The sequence below is a fragment of the Mytilus californianus genome, unplaced genomic scaffold, assembly GCF_021869535.1.
Source record: "Mytilus californianus isolate M0D057914Y unplaced genomic scaffold, xbMytCali1.0.p SCAF_8, whole genome shotgun sequence".
Taxonomy (NCBI): Eukaryota; Metazoa; Mollusca; class Bivalvia; order Mytilida; family Mytilidae; genus Mytilus; species Mytilus californianus.
The window spans coordinates 12,702,771-12,730,002 of NW_026262734.1; the positions used below are offsets into that span (position 1 = coordinate 12,702,771).

The 27,232-nt window shown below is 33.9% G+C and overlaps 1 protein-coding gene across 1 annotated transcript; it reads right to left on the reverse strand.

The window, feature by feature from the left end:
- Positions 1-3,035: 3,035 nt before the first annotated feature.
- Positions 3,036-24,812, reverse strand: LOC127711941 (uncharacterized). The gene is made up of 11 exons (XM_052218097.1): positions 24,678-24,812; positions 22,457-23,118; positions 20,093-20,303; positions 18,293-18,355; positions 17,795-17,893; positions 15,406-15,476; positions 12,190-12,525; positions 8,974-9,024; positions 6,724-6,987; positions 5,493-5,526; positions 3,036-3,269 (listed from the first exon to the last, which is right to left on the reverse strand). The coding sequence occupies exons 2-11, from the start codon at positions 23,099-23,101 to the stop codon at positions 3,253-3,255; spliced, it is 1,791 nt and encodes a 596-aa protein (XP_052074057.1). The 5' UTR covers positions 23,102-23,118; positions 24,678-24,812; the 3' UTR covers positions 3,036-3,252.
- Positions 24,813-27,232: the final 2,420 nt, after the last annotated feature.

Below are 27,232 nucleotides of genomic sequence, written 5' to 3' on the forward strand. Positions count from 1 at the left end.
TCTGGAAAAGAAATATATATAGCATTTCTAGATGCTAAATCGGCATTTGATGTGGTAACGCAAACGTTCTTGAGATATTCTTCCGCATGCGTTAACACACATTTTCTGTACGTGTGCATAGATATTAAAGATTTTTTACTTATATATATATTTCTAACGACAAAACATTTTCATGTTATTAATTTATGTTCTAAAAAAAAATATTTTTAGGAGTATCCATTGAAAAAAGGAATTTATAACAAGCGATAAGGAATGTTATTTTGCACTCGATAATGTCCGCGTATTTATCATGTTTATAGATCGGTTACAATCCCAACACGAAAATTACGTAATGGAAATCTAGGCGACAGCAATACACCGGAATGCCCTCACGGTCATCCGATGTAAAAATAAGGAGCTGTGGTATGATTGCCAATGAGAACTATCCACCAAAGTTCAAATGAAGTGGATGTAAGCTATTATAAGCAATCGTACTGCTTTCAACATTGAGAAAACCCCACAGCCAGGAATGTATGTGTTCTTTTCATGAAACAATCACTTTCATGAATATGCTCATTTGTTCCCGTAGGTAAAATTTCACAGTATCATACATTTGCACATTTTCTATGTGAATCTGCAGGCATTGTCTCTATGTTTATCGATCGAATATCAAGAATTTTTAACCACATTTTCTAAGTGAATCGCCAGGAAATATCTCTATGTTTATCCATCGAATATCAAGAACTTTTAACCACATTTTCTAGGTGAATCTCCAGGAAATGTCGCTATGTTTATCCATCGAATATCAAGAATTTTTAACCTTTGTTTGTATTATAGACAGATGGCAAACTCCATATTGAATATCGACTTTCATCTTGTAAATAATGTAAGATGGTCGATAAAACAGTTCAAATGCGTTTCAGTTTATCTTTAACAAATTTTAATTTTAATTTTTTTTTTTTTTTTTTTTATACCAGAAATCATTATTTTTATTTATACAAATTTTATTATTATTTATTTTTATTCGCGCAAGCGTAAAGCGCCGATATCATATTGTAACAGCCACTTGTGCCGGTAGGTATATCATGGGTGTTAAAAACATATTTTTTTTGGTTGTGATTATAATGTCTACTCTAGTAGACAATGTAGTACAATATTGTTTATTTCCATTTTATTTCGCTAACAAACAACAACAACAAAAAACCACCACGTTCTCCGAAAATATTGGTAGAATAATTTCCATCTCTGACATTTTTTTTTAAATATCCATATCTGTAGGCTCCAAACAATAAAAATTGTTACATAAAACAGACACAATTTTCACAACCTTTTCCGTCCAAATCTAAGCTTTCCCTCAATATATTTCTCTACCGGTAACCATTTCTATGTAATCAAGCAAATAAACCATTCAAGATATGAAAATTTCTAAACTTCATGCAAAACAAGTAACTTCAGTAACGGGTTTATTTTACTAAAATAAACGCGTACACAAGACAACATTCTCAATCTGCTTCTTAACAAAACAAGAGTGCACACGCTGAAATGTCTCGCCTACTATACTGACAATTGATTTTATATTGATAGTCCTAAATATAAAGTTTTACTACAAGTATCACAAAAACATTGTATGGTCCAAGAAAATGAGGTCATGTCAGATAAACCAAGCCAGAAATACATGTACACCTATAATACAATCATTCCATACGACGAATATAGATGACATATTGCTTATAGTACAAAAGAAATAGACCAAACCATGGAATTGAGGTCAAGGTCACATGAACCCTGCAAGACAGACATATTCACCTAAAAATCATTCCATACATCAAATATAGTTGATATATTGCTTATAGTATCTAAGAAACAAAGTTAACCAGGAAAACTGAACATTGACCAATGAACCATAAAAATGAGATGAAGGTCAGATGATACCTGCCAGACAGACATATACACATTACAATCATTCCATACACCAAATATAGTTGACCTATTGCTTAAAGTTTAAGAAAACAGACCAAAACACAAAAACTTAACATTGAGCAATGAACCGTGAAAATGAGGTCACGGTCAAATAAAACCTGCCAGACTGACATGTACATCCTAAAATATTTATATTCACCAAATATATTGACCTATTGTATACAGTATTAGAAAAAAAGACCAAAACACAAAAACTTGACTTTTAACACTGAACCATGAAAATGAGGTCAATTTCAAATGACACATGCCAGTTGGACATGTACACCTTACAATCATTACATACACCAAATAAAGAAGACCTATTGCTTAGTGTATCTGAGATATGGACTTGACCACGAGAACTTTACCTTGTTCACTGATCCATGAAATGAGGTTGAGGTCAAGTGAAAACTGTCGAGGCACGATGACCTTGCAAGGGTACGCACATACCAAATATAGTTATCATATTACTCATAATAAGAGAGAAATTAACATTACAAAAAATCTTAACTTTTTTTCAAGTAGTCACTGAACCATGAAAATGAGGTCAAGGACAATGGCCATATGACAGACGGAAAGTTCATATCATAAGGCATCTATATACAAAGTATGAAGCATCCAGGTCTTTTACCTTCTGAAATGTTAAGCTTTTAAGAAGTTAGTTAACGTCGCTACTGCCGCGCTTGATCACTATTCCTATGTCGAGCTTTCTGCGACAGAAGTCGCAGGCTCGACAAAAAACCAACAAAAAAACAAAGATTTCCCCCCAAAAAAGACTGGAGAATGGACCATGTACAGATGCATCAGAGTTTAACATATCTGTGGTCTTCATATTAAATATTATTGAAATAAAGTTATTTTTACTCAAATTATTTTTATATTAATAGATTCAGTTCACAACTGCATCAATGATACTCTTCCTTTTCTCTAACTTATAATCTTCTTTTACACTATTTATTTTATAAATTTAAAATATTTTGAATTATCCGGACTTCAAAGATAAGAACGTACTTAGTTTCCTGGACTTCACTATGTACCATGATCACACAAAATGGAAGAAAACCTCAGAAATATATTTTATTCATAGAACTTCAAAAATACTCTCAACGCTAAACACAAAGTAAACAGAATCCAGTAACAAAACGTATAGACATATGCACACTTTTCAATCTGCTTTTATATAAGTCGTCTGCATTTCGTTGATGTAAAGTAATATTTATGGCAGTTCCTTTTCGATACAGGTCTTGTCTGTAACCGTTTTATAAATGATAAATACAGCAAATAACGTGTGCCAAGAATCAATCACCGACCACGTCACTTTTTGTGCTTATCTGTAAAAAAGAAAGAAAAGTATAAGAAACATCGAAACAGTTTTTTTTGTTTCTTGAGACTTTTTTTCAAAAATTATTCCTGTAAAAGAAGATACTGTAAAGTACAAGGACGCTTATTGTATAAGATGAGTGATGATCTTTCAGTCGATCTGATTTATCACCGGCAATAAACAACAAGACCAATACCGGGTCCGTACCTGCGTCGCTACATGCAATTGCTTGAGGTAACATGTAAACTGGAGCATAACTGATCATTCCCAAACAAAATATTAAAAATCCTTCACTTTCAAATGAGTCAAGAATATTTGACGAAAATTTTCCTTGTACAATGATTGTTGTAAAATTAAAAAATACCGGCAAAGAGGACGTGGCAATACGGCAGATGTAAGAACTGCTTACTCGCTACTACTCAATATTATAAAGCTGCAGACCAACTATTAAATCATTCCCTTTCATAGACGCCAAGAACATTTAATAAAAATAAAGTTAAAATTGCTAACTCGCTAAAACATCCACATTATCAAGCTGCAGATCAAATATCAAATCTTAATCATCGTCTGTTATAGAAGCCAAGAAAACTTTGACTCGGATGGACGGAGTCGAAGGTTACTAGACCTGCTTCCGCCTTCGGCGACGAATTAAAACAGATTTATTTCTGTGAAACCAATTGCAATTTCATTTGACAATGCGAAAAATTTGAAAAACTGTTCAAAATGAATATTGCATTTAGTAAACAAAATTTAATGAAAAATCGATTCTCCGGCTATGACAACATGTCTTTATTAACGAGTTGTATAAATTTTCGACAGAAACCCAACGAAAGAAAAACAAGAGTGGACAATCTGTAATTCCTCACCTGTTTGACTAATTATAATTGAGTATTGTTTGTAGAAAGTCCAGCAGATAGAAGTCTCGTAACATAAGTGAATGATTCAATAAAAAGGGATCAAGGTCAACTGAGCCCTATCACACGGACACATACACATTACAATGATTCCATACGAAAAACATACTTTACCTACAAGTTATAGATACTAAAAATCTGATAAAATCACGAAAATCAGAAAACAATATATGAAAATGAGGCCAAGGTCAACTGAAAACTTTCAAAACATCAAGTAATCCTTAAAATAACTATTAATTGATTTAAAGCTTGACCTATTATAGGGACACTTGGTTGTTGTTCAAGACTGTATATTGCCCTCTAGCTGTCTTTTAATCTGTTTTATCGTTGGGTAGCTGTCTTATTGGCGTATACCCCATGTCTCCTTTAACTTGTATACAGTCGATCTATTACTTGACCGTATCATGCAAAACTTAACACTGATTACTGAATCATGGAGTTATGTAAAGTTCAGGAGAACTCTGTCAGACGGACTTGGGCACCTTACAATAATTTTATACCACACGTTATTTATCAATTTCGTAAAGTCACTGAAAAAATGACAATGAACCAGGAAAATGAAATGTTCAGATGCATCCTGGCAGTTGAACATGCACCCCTTACATTTGTTCTATACACTAAATATAGTTGACCCATTGTAACAGTTATAGTTTTAAAAAACCCGACCTTATCACGAAGACTTGACGCTGGTCAATGAACGATGAAAATGACGACAATGTCAGATCATTCCTGCCAGATGAACAATTGTACCAGTCACAATCATTCTATATATCAAATATTGATGGCTAGTCGAGAAACAGAATTTATATCACGAAAAATGTCGAATTAGCCTTGTTTGACGGACACATATACCATATAACTCATAATAAAGCTTTATACAAATATATTACGATGTCGCCGTTACAGTTAAAACACAAACTTGTCTCAATTTTGGGGATTCGAGCTTGAAGTTCGCTCTCACCCCATATGGAATTTACTGACCCCATATATATCGTATTAGGTCACAAGCACACTATGTAACTAATAGTATCCGAATTTATTATAAGGTCTGAGAGATTTCTTGTCATATGATACTGAATTCGGTACAATTCACATCATTGTCGTTATGACCAATTTTCCGTTATTATGGTTTCATCTATTTTCAATAGCTAGACTCATAATTTAATGTTTTGCATATATTTTGAAATATTGCATGCTTATATTGATATTGTATTGTTATATATTGTAATTCGGAGCGGACTTCATAAGTATGGTTACTTGTTTCCAATCCATTTTACTTTGAGTAAATAAAATATGTTTAAGCTGTACTTATTGTTTACCTTTAGTCTGGGAAGCTACATCCGGGATCTTCAACTGTGTAAAAAGAAAAAATAGTCATAATGAAAATTAAAATGAAGATATGTGCAACCGAAGCAGCATTTGTTGACTCATCTAAATTTCTTTTAAATATTTGGACTAATATTTACTACAAACTTAATGAACTATACAAGTTCGAAGTCTGACTATCTTAATCCTTCCCAAACCCTATACGAGTTGGTCAAAATAACACGCAATCTACCTGGCGAAAAAGATGGCACAGATTTTCGCATTTTGCCATTTTCACTTGACATGATATAATAAACTGTTGACACAGAGATATGTCTCGCCTGTTGGCAGAATATTCGAAAAAAGACAATCTGATGGGCAGTAACATTCCAACAATTCAAAATCGCTGGACCATAACAAGTCGTTCCTATCAGACTTTACTTAAGCAAAACACTTAACAATTGTTGCCGCATCCTTCTCCGCCGCCGACGCTGCTGGAAATGCAATACTTATTAGCGCTCGCACATGTACAATTCTTGCCAGATTTTTATGAAGCTTATACCATAGGTTTATATCAGCAATGTCTTGCACAAGTTCCAAAAGCAGTGCCGATCAATTTTTTTTAAAAGAGTTATGCCCCTTGGAAACATTAGTTATATCGAAAATTGCATCGTTAGCGCTCTTATTTGTACAATTCTCGCCAGAGTTTTATGAAACTTATATCAAAGGTTTATATTAGCAATGTCTTGGACGAGTTCGAAAATCAGTGCCGATCAATTATTTTTTTAAAGAGTTATATCGCTTGGAAACGTTAATTATATGGAAAATTGCATTGTTAGGATTTAGCAGTGTATACCATCATCTTCAACGGGTTGTAACTAGTTTAAATGGTCAGCATTGTGGACCGAGTTTGAATGTAGCGAGTATTATTCTTAAAGATGTGCTATCCTTAAATCCGAGCTGAGGCATGCGCTGCTACGTTGGTAATTCTTTAAATCAAATTTACTAACGTAACCCCTCAAGCCTCAGCTCGGATTTAAGGAAAGCGCACCTTTAAGAATTATACTTACCTTTCACGTTCTATATTCATTTAGTTTAGTGCAATACCTCTTCTGACGACAAGATGATGCATTCAATACCAAAACAAAGAAGACGATAGGATAAGCTGGCATCATCATCGGAAAACAACTATGGGATAACGAGAAGAATCTTCGTTTTTAAGAACATATTAAATACGTTACTTACCGGCGGCCTTGCATCTATTTGAGGTAACGGTAATGACATTGATCGTTTCTGTTTCAAAACTTTGCCGATATTCTGTGGTGTTAAATATCCATCTGTTTCTGATGGATTCAATTTTAAGTTGACTGCATTTCGTCTCCATTGTCTAGGAGCAGCTCTAGGTCCTAATTCAGTCAATTGTCTAGGAGTAGTTCTAGGTCCTGATTCAGATACCATTTTACGAACTAATTCGTGTTTATTACGTAAATCCCAAGGCGTTTCATAAAGCTGGAAAAACAATGATCATATTTGTATACTGTAAGTCAAATAAACCAAGCTAATGGTTTTAATTGGGAAACAAATAATGATTTATTTAGTAACATAAACGGCACCAATCTTATTGCACCAGATGCGCATTTCGACAATTATGGTTGATGCGAATAACGTACAGTTATTATTTCTATAATGGTTGTCCAAGAAATGTTAGAGAGCTATAGATTGATCGTTGTTTGTTATATTTTCAGAGGGGAATATTTGATGAGGGACGAATAAATAAACTAGGCATGTACTGTTAAGTGCACGTGGGTCGACCGGGATAAAAAGCAGGAATTTAGGACTGCCTCCGGAGATAGAGGGCATGCTTCGTAACGGCTGGTATTGCCTTGACGTGTGTGTCATATGAATCCCTCTCAGTTGATGTAAGGATTGTGTTACTAGTAAGTGAAGAGAGCGAGACACTCTACCAACACGTTGCATCGTGTAATAACGTCCCCATTACATCCAGATATGTCTGCGTATTTGGACATCCAGAATATCCAATCGGGATAAAGGCCACCAGAATTGGTTTAGACTTACTACCAGATTATCAAATTTCTATACCCAAGTCAACCCTTTGGGTATTTTGATGAAGTTGTGGTCTTTGAATGCAACAAATAAAAAAAAATAAAACATGTGAATGTTTTCAATTGTTGTCCATGGACCAGTTTTTGAAATACATCTTCCAGTATCAATCAATACCACTACAACATATAATAAAAAGATATCGGCAAAATGAGTACCGTCTATTTTATACCATAAAGACCAAACGTCTATTTTATACCATAAAGACCAAACGTCTATTTTATACCATAAAGACCAAACGTCTATTTTATACCATAAAGACCGAACGTCTATTTTATACCATAAAGACCAAACGTCTATTTTATACCATAAAGACCGAACGTCTATTTTATACCATAAAGACCGAACAAAATAATTGTGACCGAAAAAAACTCTGTATAGAATAAACAGATATGCTTACTTTCCGGATCTTTACAAATACGGTATTTGAGTTAAGCTATTTCAGTTGATATTTTATAGTGTGTCTTTCTATGTTGTGATGTTACACTATTGTTTCAGAAAAAGGGTGAAGGTTTGGTACCATTAAAACGTTTAAACCCGCTGCATTTGTTTGCACCTGTCCTAAGTCAGGAATCTGATGTACAGTAGTTGTCGTTTATTGATGTGGTTCATAAGTGTTTCTCGTTTCTCGTTTTTTTAAATAGATTAGACCGTTGGTTTTCCCGTTTGAATGGTTTTACACTAGTAATTTTTTGGGGCCCTTTATAGCTTACTGTTCGGTGTGAGCCAAGGCTCCGTGTTGAAGACCGTACTATGACCTGTAATGGTTTACTTTTATAAATTTTTACTTGGATGGAGAGTTGTCTCATTGGCACTCATACCACATCTTCTTATATCTATTTGGTCTTTATTTTATAATTATGTGTTTTGTATATAAATTATTAGTAACGAAATGTCTATTCTTTTACACATTTCTTACATATTACTGATGACATAAACCAATCTAGTTTCCTACTACACGTCCAACACAAGTAATTCACATGAATAACACTTAAACTAGATGTATAGGAACGACACGAATGACTTCAAAAAAAGCTTGAAGCCATTTCAGGAATGGAAATTTGAGAATGAGTCCGTATAACTGTTATTTTCACAAAATGTTCAAAGTCCAAAGCCAGTAATTTCGGCAAAAATCAGCGAAGCAGAACCAAAAGTAAACTACATCTGTAACTCACCATAGTAGACTCGAGTACTAAAATCAGCTCAATATGTGAAGGCGTTTAGAAAAAAGTCCGTATAACTGTTCGTTGTGGAATGACGGGATGACAGATAAGGGTAAAACTATATGGCCCCGACCACTTTAAGTTGTGGCGGGGCCATAAAAAGGAAATTTAGAAAGTCAATTTGGTTTCTACAAAACTGAAGAAAACCTACCTGGTCTGTATCCTCATTTTTACTTCCTTTGAAGTCTACAATCTCGTAACCCTAAAATAAAAATAGATTACATAAAAGTAAAAATGGCATACCGGAAAGGCGGTTTATGTTTTATAAATTAATGTATTTAAAAATTTATCTTATAATCTCTTTTTACTATTTGATTTACAAAAAATCTTATTTATAACTATTTATGGTTGTCTTAAAGTCAAATCAATTCAATGTTTTGTTATTGTTGTTTGTATTTTGATCGTTTTTATTTTTGGCTATGGGTTTGTCTGTTTAACAAATGTTATGATTTCCAATTGTACTATTGGTATCTTTCTCTCTCTCTTTTCACATGCATCCTTAGACATTATAACACGTTGTATGTTATCTGTGGTATTGTTCTATTGGTATCTTTCTCTCTCTCTTTTCACATGCAGCCTTAGACATTATAACATGTTGTATGTTATCTGTGGTATTGTTCTATTGGTATCTTTCTCTCTCTCTTTTCACATGCAGCCTTAGACATTATAACACGTTGTATGTTATCTGTGGTATTGTTCTATTGGTATCTTTCTCTCTCTCTTTTCACATGTAGCCTTAGACATTATAACACGTTGTGTGTTATCTGTGGTATTGTTCTATTGGTATCTTTCTCTCTCTCTTTTCACATGCAGCCTTAGACATTATAACACGTTGTATGTTATCTGTGGTATTGTTCTATTGGTATCTTTCTCTCTCTCTTTTTTCACATGCAGCCTTAGACATTATAACACGTTGTATGTTATCTGTGGTATTGTTCTATTGGTATCTTTCTCTCTCTCTCTTTTCACATGCAGCCTTAGACATTATAACACGTTGTGTGTTATCTGTGGTATTGTTCTATTGGTATCTTTCTCTCTCTCTTTTCACATGCAGCCTTAGACATTATAACACGTTGTGTCTTATCTGTGGAATTGTTCTATTGGTATCTTTCTCTCTCTCTTTTCACATGCAGCCTTAGACATTATAACAAGTTGTGTGTTATCTGTGGTATTGTTCTATTGGTATCTTTCTCTCTCTCTCTTTTCACGTGCATCCTTAGACATTATAACACGTTGTGTGTTATCTGTGGTATTGTTCTATTGGTATCTTTCTCTCTCTCTCTTTTCACATGCAGCCTTAGACATTATAACACGTTGTATGTTATCTGTGGTATTGATCTATTGGTATCTTTCTCTCTCTCTCTTTTCACGTGCATCCTTAGACATAATAACAAGTTGTGTGTTATTTGTGGTATTGTTCTATTGGTATCTTTCTCTCTCTCTCTTTTCACGTGCATCCTTAGACATTATAACACGTTGTGTGTTATCTGTGGTATTGTTCTATTGGTATCTTTCTCTCTCTCTCTTTTCACGTGCATCCTTAGACATTATAACAAGTTGTGTGTTATCTGTGGTATTGTTCTATTGGTATCTTTCTCTCTCTCTCTTTTCACATGCAGCCTTAGACATTATAAAACGTTGTATGTTATCTGTGGTATTGTTCTATTGGTATCTTTCTCTCTCTTTCACATGCAGCCTTAGACATTATAACACGCTGTGTGTTATCTGTGGTATTGTTCTATTGGTATCTTTTTCTCTCTCTTTTCACATGCAGCCTTAGACATTATAACACGTTGTGTGTTATCTGTGCTATTGTTCTATTGGTATCTTTCTCTCTCTCTTTTCACATGCAGCCTTAGACATTATAACACGTTGTGTCTTATCTGTGGAATTGTTCTATTGGTATCTTTCTCTCTCTCTTTTCACATGCAGCCTTAGACATTATAACAAGTTGTGTGTTATCTGTGGTAAGATAATTTTAAACATTGACTACATCGTTAGCAGGCATGGACGATTAGAAATAAGATGATGGGGTACGAGTGCCAATGAGACAACTCTCCACCCAAGTTACAATGTGTAACAAAAGTGCACACGCTGAAATGTCTCGCCTGTATACTTATCATTGAATTTATGTTGAAAGTCTGTAACATGAAGTTTTTACCACAAGTAACACATAAACTTAACATCATCACGGTTCTATGATAATGAGGTCATGGTCAGATGAACCAGGCAAGACAGACATGTACACCTTATAATCATTCAATACACCAAATGTAGTCGACCTGTTGCTTATAGTATCTGATAGAATGACAAAATTACGAAAATGTATCACTGACCAATGAACCATGAAAATGAGGTCAAGGTGGTCAGATAATACATGCCAGACAGACATGTACAGCTTACAATTATTTCATCCACCAAATATAGCTGACCTATTACTTTAAGAATTTGAAGAAGAAAAAAAACAGACAAAAAACAAAAACTTAACATTGACCAATGAACCATGAAAATGAGGTCAAGGTCAGATGATACCTGGTAGACAGACATGCACACCTTACAATCATTCTATACACCAAATATAGTTGACCTATTGCTTATAGTACTTGAAAAACAGACCAAAACACAAAAACTTAACATTGACTAATGAACCATAAAAATGAGGTCAAGGACATTGGACATATGACAGACAGAAACTTCGTAACATAAGGTATCTGCATACAAGATATGAACCATCCAGTTTTTCTACCTTCTGAAATATGAAGCTTTATACAAATAGTTTACGCCGCCGCCGGATAATAATACCTATGTCTCGCATACTGCGACTTTCGTAGCAGGCGAGACGAAAAAGTAAACAATTATAGGACAAAGTACGGCCTTCAACACGTAGCCTTGGCTCACACCGAACAGCAAGCTATAAAAGGCCCCAAAATGACTAGTGTAAAACAGGAAAACCAACGGTCTAATATATAAAAAAACGAGAAACGAGAAACACCTATGAACCACACCAACAAACGACAACCACAGAACAACAAGCTCCTGACGTAGGAGAGATACATAAAAATGCAGCGGGTTTAAACGTTTTCACAGGCGCTAACCTTCTCTCTAACCTGAAATAGTAGTGTATCATTACAACATTATGTATTGATTTTTATCATATTACTAAAATAATTATATGTATTTTCCCGAGACAGCTAAACTTTCAAAAAAGGTAAGAGTTGTCCCCCGTTTTGAAATTTAAAAACTATATCGAAATTTTATCATAATAAATGGGATAGCGTGGTATAATCTGCTTCTCTGTTGATTTAATGAATAAAATGTGTATAATCTATTCATAAGAAGTTTATTTGGTGTGAAATTGTGTACTTACATCTATGTCTGATTCTGCACTCTCTGTCCGCTTCTGAATACTTGAGGGAAATCTGAATTCTCTACGAATTGTTTTTGGATTCCGAGTCATCAATCTTTTATTTGGGCCAACTATTTCAGCACACTCTGACTTTATAAAGAAAGAAGCCCCTGGCAGGGTAGTTACTTCCCACCAATCATCAACCTGCTTGATTAAATAATAGATTTCTCCTTCCTTCATTGAGGCTACTATTTTGTCGTCAATCATAATCACGTAATTATTCTTCGCCTTGACCTTCACGGATGGGAAGTCTGCATACAAAATATGATGTCCACCGTCATGGTCGTATACTGGTTCCTGAAAAAACGAGATGACAAACTTACAGAAAAATAAATTAAACTTTGATATTAGATATTTTCTATATTTTACTCAAATTTTGCTCAAGAGAGGTAATTTTTGACAGTGTTTTTGTTAAAATTGTACAAAACTGAATATTATAACAGTAGTAGTGTTATAGTAGTCTCAGATACAACTGAAAATCCTAAATAATGTAGCCGCTAAGAGAACCCGGAAAATCAAAGTTTACCAACATTTTCAATAAAGTTAGTAAAACAATAACCATTTAATAGAAGTATAATCGTTGACTTCGCATATGTTCTTTTTAACATGAAGGGTCAAACAGTAGCTTAACGTACACCACTTGAATCTAAATCACAGCACTGTTAGCGCTGTGAGCAGTTAATCGAAACCAAGGCAAAAGTAAAGATGGAAATTTCGAAAAAGTTGGTTTGATTATTTATCACAGATTGTTATATCTCAAGTATCAACATCTTTCTGTACTGCGCTGTTTCCAATTTCCTCAACCACTATACCATTTTTTTCCAGAGGTCAACTGCGAGATTTTAAATTACTTTAAAATGTATTTACTTTTTTAAAGATTCAATGCATGAGAAGATGTATGTATATGTGTGCATGTCTCCACTGAATTAATTGAAAAAAGAAAATGCATCTATCAAGGGAATTTACGAAAAGGTGGTTTAGCGTGTTTAATGGGGAGGTTCAATTTTACGATACATTTTTTCCCACAAAATATCATATAAAATGCTAATATGGATATGAACGTTGTTGTGTTCATAATTATGAACCTTGCTTTAATTGTCTCGCCTGCTTTTCTCTTCATGATTTATTCTATGCTGATAATCGTAAAGATGAAGTTTTACTACAATTATCACAGACACTTGTCATTTATATCAATAATCCATGAGAATGAGTTCATGGTCAGATTAACCAAGCCAGACAGAATGTATTCCTTACAATCATTACATACATTTGTACACCAAATATAGTTGACATATTGCTTTTAGTAAACAAGAAACAGATCAAACAATGAAAACTTCATATTGACCAATGAAACATTAAAATGAGGTCAAGGTTAGATGGACCCTGTCAGACAGACATGTACACCTTACAACCATTCCATACACCAAATATAGCTGACCTATTGCGTATAGTATCTTTGAAAAGGTGCTTAGTACTGAAACTTAACATTGACAATGAACCATGAAAATGAGGTCAAGGACAGATGATACCAGACATGTACACTTACAATCATTTCATACGCCAAAATAAAAATGACCTATTGCTTATAGTATTAGAAAAAAAAACACACAAAAACTTAACATTGACCTATGAACCGTGAAAATGAGATCAAGGTCAGACGAAACCTGGCAGACTGACATGTACACCTTACAGTCATTCCATTCACCAAATATAATTGGCCTAACGCATACAGTATCTTAGAAACCGACCTAAGAATAGACAAGTCTGTATCCACAACGTCAAGAATTCTTCAACACAATCAACAAACAGAATAAAAGTCAGATTACCAATTTAATACAGGCTTTAAAAAAATCATATGGGGTTGAGCGGACCCCTTTGTCTCGCCTGCGATTGCTGCTGTCAGTGTAAAAGTGTAATTTGAATTAGAAAATTAGTCCGTTTATCAGTAAAATACAGAATTAAAAAAAAAAAATCTAACTTTTTTCTTTAGATTCTATTTCTTGGTCTTGAAGGTTAGCTTCTGTCCAAGTTTCACAACAATCCATGAAGGTTTACAAATTTATCATGTCAAAATAAATTTAATTCCAGACTGTCTGTAAATGTTAACTGTAAACAACAAAGTTCATCTATCATTTATCATATCTGCAATAACGAGCATATATGTAATAAATCCTTGACATTTACTTTTCGTCTTCAATTTAAAATTACCGCCAAACAATATTTGTGCGTCTATAGTAATTTGACAAATATAAACGACGTGTAAATAGAGAGTTTGGGCAATGAAATATTTCATACAATTGTTCTTTAACATCTTTATCAAAGGCACAGAAGATAAAACTCAATGTAAGACTTTCCATTGAGCACTATTTCCTATGTGCAACGTCATTTATTTTGGGTTGTTCGACGATCCTTTAAGGTTATTCTTGATATATTTCTTGTTTTCCAGAATTAAAAGCATGAAAAAAATGTCCAATTAGTTATAAATAACAGACTAGCACTCTTAAGACAACGGCACCTATTTCAGTATTCCCGAGGAACAAAAAGCAAATCTGGTGTGCTAGCATAGGGCAGATAAACTGCCCAAAAATATAATTCAGATAAAACAGGCTAGTTATCTGAATTTACCATGTACACTTTTGCAAAAAAATGCCCATAACCTGTATCTAAAGGGAAAAACATAGGTTCACTACCACTGGTTATTTGACGTCACTACTAAGTATCACTGTATATCCGACGATGGCTGAACGTAATGTTTTATTGCGATATTTCAAGATGTCATTTTAGTTCTGAATAATAATAATTTGAATAGTACCACAAAAGAATAATTAAGGAATAAAAGTCTTGTGTTTGAAGAGCTGGCAGTCAATTGGGGATTTGACGGTCGCAAATGCAGTTTAACTGGCGAAGCTGAGTGGAGTGGAGCCAGTAAAACGGATATTTGCGACCGTCAAATCAAACATTGACGTTGGCATCTCTTCAATTACAGTACTGTTATCGCTATTGTAATGCAATACTCTTAAATTGTTCAAAATTAATCATTTCAAACATCACATAAACGTCCACTGCGATTGCGCAAAGTAGTTGACAATGACTTCGACCGTCAACCGTGAATTGACGGCAAACGTTATGTATAAACAATTAGAGTTGGTATTACATTAGAATTCTTATTACTAGTACCTGAAAAGTCGGAGTCAAAAATGCAGAATCTGTCTGACCTTTTCCTCCTGCCCATAAACAGTCTGGATTAACTGAAATACGAAGATTTACTTTTGTACCAGTGGTAAATATAATGTGCAAAGAGATAATGTTCTACGTATATTGTTAGCATTGATGAATACATGACTTCGCGAATAGTGATTATTAACTTACTGACTTAAAATTATTTATTACCTTGAACTTTACAGTTCATCGGTGTCTTTATAGAATTTCATATTAAACAAGTAAAAAGACGGTTCATGTTATAATGTTGTCTGTGATTTTAAATAAAGTAAAATTGTGTTTTCCTCAGTTAGCTGTTTGATGTTCTTTATACTCAAAAGTTCAATAAATTTAACTAGAACACACTTGGCCTACACCAGTAATATTTCTTGGGTGTATTTTGCTTTAAGTTCCTTTTATTTTGGACGCAATGAGATAAAATGGACTTCTTCTTCAATACACTGACGGCAAATTGTACATACATTGACACATACCCACATCTTTAATCAATATTTAAAAAGTGTAATTTGACTGAAATCGAGTAGAAGAGTCTAATGTTAACTGAAATACTTTTTATACAATGCACCATCACCAGTCTACCAAACTGAATGGACTTTGTCTTGGAATTTGTCAACTTTAAAAACGAAGTACAGGAGAGAACCGTCTGTCTCGCAGTCAACAGATGCCAGTTAGAGGGGGAAATCAGTGTCACAAACAGTATTGCTTCTTATATTTCCGTATTCAGCTCTCTTTAGCTAGTTTATAAGACATTTTTGAAGAAGTCATAAATCATTTTATTGAAAATAATTGATAGTTATTTTTTAAAATTATGAACAATCTGTTAATTGAAGCCTTAATAAATTTTCAGAATAAAACATAACAAACTCCTATCCACCTGGAAAATTATGAAATAATTTGTCTTGTTAATTTAATATCTATAATTATCTTGAAAAATTTTGGAAAAGTTATTATTGCTTTTTAAAAGAATTTCTTATGTGTATCAGTACTTAACTGATACTAGGTATTTGACATATACAATGTATGTACATTGTCGGAAAATATAAAATTTATTTGTATGAGCTTAAGAAACAGGACGAAAAGCGAGGCTCGCCGAGCTTTTCTCCTGTTTCGTAGCGAGTGCAAATACATTTTATATTTCCCGACAATGTACATATATTATTTTTATCCTGAAATTTACATCCAACACTTGAATCTTTAGTTGTTAAAATTGTACATAACAGTAAATTTGGTCCGGTAGTAAAATTTGTCCGCCAGACTTTTTTCCTCGTTAATCAAGTCCATGATCATTATTTTACTAGGAATTTAAGTCCCAGGACAAATTTTCCTAGGAAAATAAGTCCATAGCTAGTAAAATCTGTCTGGTACTTATTTTCCTAGGAAAAATTGTCCTAAGGTTTGTTTTTCTAGTAATTTTTATTATATTATAAAAATTATTGAAAATAAAAAAAAAACAACATATTTTCTTAGTTAAGATTGGAAAGTTTCATTAATTTTTTCCTATTAAAATAAAGGACATGGCTGAACGTTATAACCTAGACATGTTAATGGCATGGAAATGATGTCTTAGGAAAATTAGTCTGGGGACATAAATTTTATTAAAATATTAATACACAACTCTAAAACAATATTAAAACATAACATTTACATTTAACTTTCAAAATAAAGGGACATTTTTACCTAGGAATATTAATAACATGGACATGATTTTCTAGGAAAATGAGTCTGGGGACATGGATTTTATTAAGGACCTTTTAAAATAAAGGGCATGGACGTTTTTACCTAGGAATATCAATGACATGGACATGATTTCCTAGGAAAATTAGTCTGGGGACATGAATTGTATTAAAAATATAAATACACAACTCTAAAACAATATTAAAACTTAACATTTATATTTCCAATATTGTTTAAATGTAAATGATTTGATTCATTAATATTTTTCCTATAAAAAAAGGACATGGACGTTTTTACCTAGGAATATTAATGACATGGACTTGAATTCCTAGGAAAATTAGTCTGGGTACATAAATTACTAGCATCGGACTAAAAATACTAGTAAATTCTGTAACCATGGACTTTTTATACTAGTAATATGTGTCCGCCCGGACATATTTTACCAGGACAAATTTATCTCTTACATGTGTACACAGTCAGCGTTACTACAGGTAAATCATTAAATCAATGATTCCTGTTCCAGGCCTTCGGGAATTTATCGACTAGCACTTAGTAAGGACAAAGTAAATATAAAGTGCAAGGCTAAACATTGTTGATTTTTGTTAATTTTGATACAGGCGACTATGATTTTTATTTATCAAGGACTGAATACTTGTTTTGTCTGCATTATTACCACTATCTAAACCTTCATTTTCTTCTGTTATCACAAAAAGTGGGCTCTTCAACTCGTTTTTGGAGATAGATGGCAGCTTTACTTTCTCTATGTCAAATTCTGGAAAACAATTTAAGAATTATTTAAAGATGTGAAGTTAAATATAGGACAAGAACATGTCAATGGCTTCTGGCAGATAATCCTTGTTCTAGACCTACTTGCTAGATCACAATATCGACATGTCACCCCATCTGAATACATTACTCTGACTCCATGCAGACAAGTCTTTGCATTCGTGTTATTGCTCTTCGAGATTTCGCTATCTCGATTTCGCAATTCGCGTTTTCGCCTTTTCCCTTTAAATCTACAACGCGAACACGCAAAATTGGCCACATCCGGCTACCATAATAAACACCAACACCTAATTTTACCGGATGTGATAGAAATTAGAACCTCCCATATTGAGCTACCAAGAAGCAACAGACCGATTAAAAGACAAAACAATTTTACACAGTTTACCTTTATATTCCCCCGTCTTCGACAAACCAACAGACATGTCATCTAACCTCTGTAGTATACATTCTGAAAATAATAATGAAAATCATGATACTTCAGTCTAAAAAAAAAACAGTCTAGCACAACTTATAAAGGAACTGCGTTACTGTTTCAAAATTCCTAGTTTCCGACATAGTAAAAAAAAGAACACGAACACCTATGTTAACAGTCGATCCCGTTCATAATCTATTTTACAATAGATTTGAAAAATCTTTCTCAAACCACCAAATGTATACATGTATGTACATGCATATGCATATGCATACTTAGCTTAAACAACTTATGAAATACATGTATTTGAATAAAAATCAATATTTACCCATTCATCAGATGAACATTAAGCATGAAACCTGCTGCATTTGTTGGCACCTGTCAGGAACCTGATGTTCAGTGGTTGTCGATGTGGTTCATAAGTGTAGACTAGACCGTTGGTTTTCTTGTTTGGGTGGTTTTACACTAGTCATTTTGGGGGCCCTTTATAGCTTGCTGTTCGGTATGAGCCAAGGCTCCGTGTTGAAGGCCGTACTTTGACCTATATTGATTTACTTTTACAAATTGTGACTTGGATGGAGAGTTGTCTCATTGGCACTCATACCACATCTTCTTATATGTAATTATTGGATGGAGCGTTGTCTCATTGGCACTCATACCACATCTTCTTATATCTAATTATTGGATGGAGAGTTGTCTCATTTGTACTCATACCACATCTTCTTATATTTAATTATTGGATGGAGAGTCGTCTCATTGGCATTCATACCACATCTTCTTATATCTAATTATTGGATGGAGAGTTGTCTCATTGGCACTCATACCACATCTTCTTATAACTAATTTTTGGATAAAGAGTTGTCTCATTGGCACTCATACCACATCTTCTTATAACTAATTTTTGGATGGAGAGTTGTCTCATTTGTACTCATACCACATCTTCTTATATCTAATTATTGGATGGAGAGTTGTCTCATTTGTACTCATACCACATCTTCTTATATCTAATTATTGGATGGAGAGTCGTCTCATTGGCATTCATACCACATCTTCTTATATGTAATTATTGGATGGAGCGTTGTCTCATTGGCACTCATACCACATCTTCTTATATGTAATTATTGGATGGAGAGTTGTCTCATTGGCACTCATACCACATCTTCTTAAATCTAATTAATATGACATATAAATCAGGGGCGGATCCAGCCATTTTGAAAAGGGGGTTCCAACCAGGATAAAGGGGGTTTCCAACCATAGGTCCCCATTCAAAAACATTGATCGTCTAAAAAGGGGGTTCCAACCCCCGACCCCCCTCTCCCACTGAATCACTGAAGCCGCCACTGATAATATTTCGTCGGAAAACATAAAGCCAAATTTCTTCTCAACTTTCATGGTCATTATTTGTATTCTATGTTACAGAATTCATAGAACAAAACAGCTAACTATTGATTTAATTTGTAGGTTCGAAAAGGGGACAACTTGGAAAAATAAATGTAATTATAATCAAACAAAGTCATTTTATTTCATAACAAATTTCCAAACTTTATTATGTGAAATAGCGAAGTACATCCTTACACCGGACTTCGCTTTGACCGAACTGTGGCTAACACTGTGTATGATACTCGCTTAGAAAAGGATAAAGCAGTAAAAGATATAAAAATTTAAACAAAGTGCAGATTCCTGAGTCAAGTGCGGGCTGTAAATATTTTCAAGACAAATAAACAACGCCAGTTAAAAAAAAACAAAAAAAAAACGAAAAAATAGTGTACGAACGTGTCCAGTTTTTATTTTTGATATCATTTTCCTGTTGATGTTTTTCTATAACTGGTAGAAGCTGTGACAAAACTCTGTCTGAAATGTCTTGGGCTTCACTGTCATCATTATTGTTTATTTCAAAGCTGAACTTCTCATGTGACGTTGTTGACCAGTACAGAGTTTCTCTGCATTTCAGTTTAAGAGCAATGTCCGCATACAACGTTCCATCCTGGAAAAAAAATAGTATATTTCAAATAAAAATTAAACTCGAGATAATAAAAAATAAGTATAAAAAACATGATAACACATGAGAGAGAGAGAGAGAGTGAGAGAGAGTCGATAATGAATTTGCATTTGCGACCGTTAAATCACCAGTTGACGGTGGCAATTCGTCAAATACAGTACTGTTATGCCTGAAGTATTAACCTAAAATGTGTAGCACCAAGGATAGAGGCATACAATTACCATGAAATATACACAAGATGAGTTTCTTTAAAAATGTTATCACATCTATTGTCGAGACGACAAGTTAAAGAAGGCGTTTGTCCCTGTGGACATACCGAGTAATATGGAGTGCTGTTGTAAAGGCGACTTTGGAATAGTTATTCCAGTAAGAGGATTCAAACGATCTCTCCAATTAACTGTTGACACAGAGACATGTCTTGCCTCATACGGTATGTAATTTTTAAAATTTGGTGACTATGTTGAACGCATCTATCCCATCGAACTTGAGATAAAGGATACAGTTAAGTCTGCCTCATATCTTGACTTACATCTAGATATTGACAATGAGGGTCGGTTGAAAACAAAATTTTACGATAAAAAAGATGATTTCAGCTTCCCAATTGTAAACTTTTCATTTCTATGTAGCAACATTCCAGCAGCGCCTGTATACGGAGTATATATCACACAATTGATACGATATTCTAGGGCTTGTATTTCCTATCATGATTTCCTTTATAGAGGGTTGCTGCTCACAAGGAAGCTATCAAACCAAGAGTTCCAATTGTCGTAACTACAATCCAGAACCTTTCCCCTGAAAGTGACATACAGAATTAAGACTTATTACCGGGTTTTTACTAACACGAGCAACACGACGGGTGCCACTTGTGGAGCAGGATCTTCTTACCCTTCCGGAGCACCTACGATCATTCCCAGTTTTTGGTGGGGTTCGTGTTGCTCAGTCATTAGTTTTCTGTGTTGTGTTTTGTGTACTGTTACTTGTCTGTTGGTCCCTTTCTTTTTCAGCCATTGCGTTGTCAGTTTATTTTTGACTTATGATAGATATAAAAAGATGTGGTATGAGTGCCAATGAGACTACTCTCCATTCAAGTCACTATTAGTAAGAAGTAAACCATTATAGGTCAAAGTACGGCTTTCAACACGGAGCCTTGGCTCACACCGAACAGCAAGCTATAAAGGGCCCCAAAAATTAAAAATGACTAGTGTAAAACCGTTCAAACAGGAAAACCAACGGTCTAATCTATATAAAAAACGAGAAACGAGAAACACTTATGAACCACATCAACAAACGACTACCACTAAACAACAGATTCTTATGAGTTATGAATGTCCCTCTGGTATCTTTCGCCTCTCTTTTGATAGTAAAATGCAAATTTTAAAATCAAAATTTGCAAAAGTTTTCACATGTTTAATATGTAAAACATTCAAAGTCAATGAACTATGATTGAAGATGAAGGTAAACCTATCTCCGTGAGATATGCCATTGCTTACACAAATGCATATCAAATATTATTTACTTATCGCAAATGGTTTTATTTAAACTCACCTAAATGTAAACAATGCAAAAGTTCAAAAGTCAACTGAACATCATGGATGATACAGCAGGGTAATGTGATCTCCATGGAAATGAGATACACGAATGATAATACAACTACATACGACCTATCATTAGGAGTTAATCTTAAACTTAACTAATATGTACAGTACTATGCAGAAGTTTCAAAATCAAAAGGCCATGACTGATGGGACGTGGCAACATAATAGGCATGCAATTGAGATGTACAAATACTTAAACGACTGCATACTAAATATGTTTACAATAAGTGGTACCACTTCAACTGATATAATCACAATCTTTAACAAATTTGTTGACGCCGCCGACGCCGCCAGAAATAGCACTACTTGGTCTCACTTCCGCGACATTTGTCGAGGCGAGACAAACACTAATTTGATGGCGGAAATGTATAATGAGAGATCCTTTATACCCACTAAATTTACGTTGCAACCTCGTACGTTTTGTTCGAGGTAAATCAGGGACAAATGAATTTATAGAATTTTGTCATGAATAAGTCAAGTTGACCTGCTCCGTTGATATAGTAATCAAACGAAAAGAAAATATGCTAATCGATCTTATCTTACTTGCAGATGAAACTCCTTCTCCATCGATTGCCAGGCGTCCTCCACCATATCCCATTGAGGCAGCATAGTTTTTATAACTTTTATGTATTTCTCCATGATCTTATCTTGCCCTTTACTGTACTTTCTTGATATATTAAGGACTATTTCTTCACTTTTTCTCCAAATTTCTTGAAATTTTTCATCGGTTATTGCCATAGATGAAAATTGTTTTCGTTGCTCATATAGTTGACCTATCCATTCACGTTCCTCAGAGTCTATTTCTGCAGTAAGTAGTAGGTTGTGAAGCATAGAAACAGTCAGTTTATCTGGTGTAATTTTTTCAACGGATAGTAAATCTGAAGTCACATCTGTCAAATTTGCGTCTTTTGTCAGAGACTTGTCAACTTTAAAGAAACTTTTAAGTAGTTCTCGTTGAAATTTCAGACAAGATGTTTCAGCTTTTGACTCCGAACATGTTTGACATTTTGATTTTTGTAATTGTTGATGGAGTTTGTTTTTGTTTTTACTGATATAATGTGAAATGTTTTCATCTGTAAGTTCGTTGTTTAAAAATTTATCAGCGAAGAAAACAAGGAGAGTATCTCTACACACATCGTAAAGGAGATATAACAACTGAAATATCCTCTCTTCCTCACTGCTTCTCATCTTAACACCTTAGACAGCTGAAATTAAAACGTGTCACACACAGTAAATATATAAAAAGCTGACAGGAATATAACAGAAAAAAAAGTATGTTCTATCAATGTAAATGTACCCTTGTTAATAGGTTTAAGGGAATAAAGTATCTACCTATTACAACTGTTGTCATTTTCGATGGGGATTTGAAATATCTGATATAATTCCAAAAGGGGCAATTGCAACGATTTATAAACACAATAAAACGGACGAGAAGATACCAAGGGAGCAATAAAAACTTATCATTTATTAGTAAAGAAAGCATATTACACCATGGCAAAAAAAAACCAACCAAAAGACGAAAAAAATACTAGCATATGTACTCAATTCACGTAAAAGAGAGACACATGATACCAAATGAACAAGTCGAAAATAAACTGACAACACCATGGCAAAAAAAAAAAAAGAAAAGAAAAAGACCAAAAGGCAATTACAGAAATGTTACATACTACCCCCACTCTCATGTTGTACACTGCGCTTGTATATACAATTGAGAATTTGCTAGAAAAATTTCACGCTACTTTTATACACTGCATTTATAAATACAATTGAAAACTTGTAAGAAAAATTTCACACTACTGTTACACACTGTGTTTATAAATACGATTGAGAACTTCCTAGAAAAGATTCACACTTCTGTTATACACAGCGTTTATAAATACCATTTAGAATTTGTTCAAAAATTTCCTCACTACTGTTACATACTGTGTTTATAGATAATTTTGAGAATTTTTTGAAAAACGTTCCACACTACTGTTAAACATTGCATTTATAAAGGCCATTCAGAATTTTTTTATAACGTTGTTCCACACTACTGTTGTACGCTGCGTTTATAAATACCACTGATAAGTTGATCTAAGTGACGTTCCACAGTACTATCATAAATTGCGTATATTTATCCCATTGAGAATTTGTTCGAAAAGTTTCACAATAATATTATACACTGTGTTTTAAAACACCATCGATAAATCTATTGTCAGTGTTTGACATATCAGATTGCACGGCGAAAATATCTGTTAGAACATTAGCAAGACATGATTGAGTGATTGTTGATATTTAACGCTATTTCAGCACACTTGGATATATCCCCGAAGAGAACCCTAGACAATCAACAGTTAGTAAATTAAGATCGGAATCGAGTACACCTTGCCTCTTGTGGCGTTTGAAATTATAACCTCAGTGATGTCAGGCTAGTGACCACTGTAGATAAACTATTTAGATCGTCCGGTCACCGTAATGCCCCTATTAGCCAGATAAGTAATTTTGATCTATTTCAAATATCGAAATTTCAATAGTCTTTCTAAACGAGGTGTATTTTAGTTTGACAGCCACTTGGGAATAAAATACATCTTTTTAAACTCATCATAATAAGGATAATTGTAACAAAGTTTGAAATGACGGTTAAAATACACACACTACATGATATGAAGCGCACGTTAGATTATACAGAATGTGATATAGGAGTTTTGTGTTCTAATATGAAACTGACATGTAATGTAATACAAATTATGACAAACTGCATTATATCATTTAAATTCATTCATACCTTATCACTTCCTTTAGTCAGTAGAGTGTTGCCTTCTGTTCTAGTCTTATACTTATTCCTCTACTTCACGTCCTTTCTCTTTATATCAACTGATTTGTTTACATCCAAACAGAATAATAACACTTGAAATCAATTTGTAAATGAGTAGATCTCATCACGGGGTCACATTAACAATCATGGGCAAAATGGCAATTTGGTTGGTTCAATCATATTGAACTTGTTTAAAGATTTCAGTAATGACCTGAATTTGTAAACGTATATTTTTTCCACCTAACTGAAGTTCAGGTTGAAACTTCGTTATAAAAAATGCCATAATAACTATTCCCATTGGAACACATGTTCTATAATCTTTATTCCACCAGGAACAAATACTGCAATATTTTGTTCCAGAAGTAATAATATTACAGAATATTTCTTCCATTAAGAACTTATATTATGAAGGAACTTCTATTTCATGACAAGTCTGCTTCTCATCCTGACATGCATACGAATACGAAAGCTTTATTTAAATTTGGTATAGTTATCAACTACAAACGTAAGCTCTAAAGAGCTTTTAACTGAATACATTCAAACATATACAACATCATAAAAGAACTACCATGCAAACAAATTAAAAACTTAGAAGTCACAGCACAAACATGACAAAGCAAATCATACATGCTGGAACAACTATAAAAGAGCAACGAAAACGGAATGATAGCTTATATACATGCAGAACAGCGACATTCCGAGTCATTCCAAGACTTTATAAGACTCTTAAACTGAGAATAAATGTTCTTCGTCCTGATATGTTCTGGTAGACTGTTCCACAATGATGCAAATTTGAAACTTTTTTTTAACGTAAGTAGTAGTTTTTACACATATATACCCCTCTAACAAGAAATTTGTTTTGCATGCACACGTATAAAAAATTGCGGTTTTTATCAAACGCAATCATAGGTTTTAACGTTGTTTTCAATTTAGACTTGTTTATATTTTTTCGTTTGGGCTTGCATTATGTTTGCTTTCGGGTTTATATGATCTGTTCATCCTATTTTGTTTGCCATATACCATCTTTTCCGCAAGTTTATTGTTTTCTGTTTGGTATTAAATTTATAATTAAGATCCATTTATTACATCGGTGATCCGTTTATTTGGCAATCGCTAATGGCAGTCAGCAGGGTTTAAGAACATCCGTTGTTCGACCTGCTAGTCAAATGCGTTTTGTTTAAATATACTTTTTCACTTTTTTTGGTCTTTTGGAAAATGTTGTTTGTGCTGTATTTAGACCCCTCTAACAAGAAATATGTTTTACATGCACACGTATAAAAATTGCGGTTTTTATCCAACGCAATCATAGGTTTGAACGTTGTTTTCAATTTAGACTTGTTTGTATTATATATATTATAAAATTGAGAATGGAAATGGGGAATGTGTCAAAGAGACAACAACCCGACCATAGAGCAGACATCAGCCGAAGGCCACCAATGGGTCTTCAATGCAGCGTGAAACTCCCGCACCCGGAGGAGTCCTTCAGCTGGCCCCTAAACAAATATGTATACTAGTTCAGTGATAATGGACGTCATATTAAACTCCAAATTTTACACAGGAAACTAAAATTAAAAATGATACAAGACTAACAAAGGCCAGAGGCTCCTGACTTGGGACAGGCGCAAAAATGTGGCGAGGTTAAACATGTTTTTTGAGATCTCAACCCTCCCCCTATACCTCTAGCCAATGTAGAAAAAACAAGCGCACAACAGTACGCACAGTAAAACTCAGTATAAGAGAAGTCCGAGTCCGATGTCAGAATAGGAAACAAAAGAAAATAAACAAAATGACAATAATACATAAATAACAACAGACTACTAGCAGTTATTGACATGCCAGCTCCAGACCTCAATTAAACTAATTGAAAGATTATGTCTTCATCATATGAATATCAGGCACAATCCCTCCTGTTAGGGGTTTAGTATTATACCGTCATAAAATATATGAGAATGAGAAGAACATAACCCGTGTCATGCCAACAACTGGTTTTAGAATAAATGTGTTTAATTCCGATGCAAAGACCCTATAAGTGAATCAATATTAAAGCCAAAATATGCAATCTTTAATGACCTGACAACAGTATCGTAACTATATCCCTTCTTAATTTATAATAAGTCTGTTTAAAGGTTTTGTTAGCTTTTGAGGTGAATACTGACATTTTTGTGCTTTGTAAAGAATATTACCATAAACGATTGGATGTGTAATACCCGAACGTATAAGATGTCTGCATGTTGAATTTTATCATCGGTATAAGTTATACCGATGATAAAATTTAGTAAATGTTTTGACTAGTTTATGATATCGAAAACCCTGGTGTAATAATTTTTCAGTAATACATAATTTTCTCTCGCTAAAATCTAATACGTTGTTATATACAGGAGCGAATCGTACAAGTTGAGATATATAAACACCATAAGATGGTGACAAGGGAACGTCACCATCTAAAAATGGATAATTAACGATAGGAAATGAAAAATCATCTCTTTTATCATAATTTTTTGTATTAAGCTTCCCGTTAATGATAT

Excerpts from the sequence above, each read along its gene's own strand:
- LOC127711941 (XM_052218097.1), bottom strand. The coding sequence starts at position 23,101 with ATGAGAAGCAGTGAGGAAGAGAGGATATTTCAGTTGTTATATCTCCTT. Across the intron at positions 17,894-18,292 it reads GAAGACGGGGGAATATAAAG|AATTTGACATAGAGAAAGTA; the intron begins GTAAACTGTGTA and ends ATTGTTTTCCAG. Across the intron at positions 12,526-15,405 it reads TTTTGACTCCGACTTTTCAG|GAACCAGTATACGACCATGA; the intron begins GTACTAGTAATA and ends TCGTTTTTTCAG.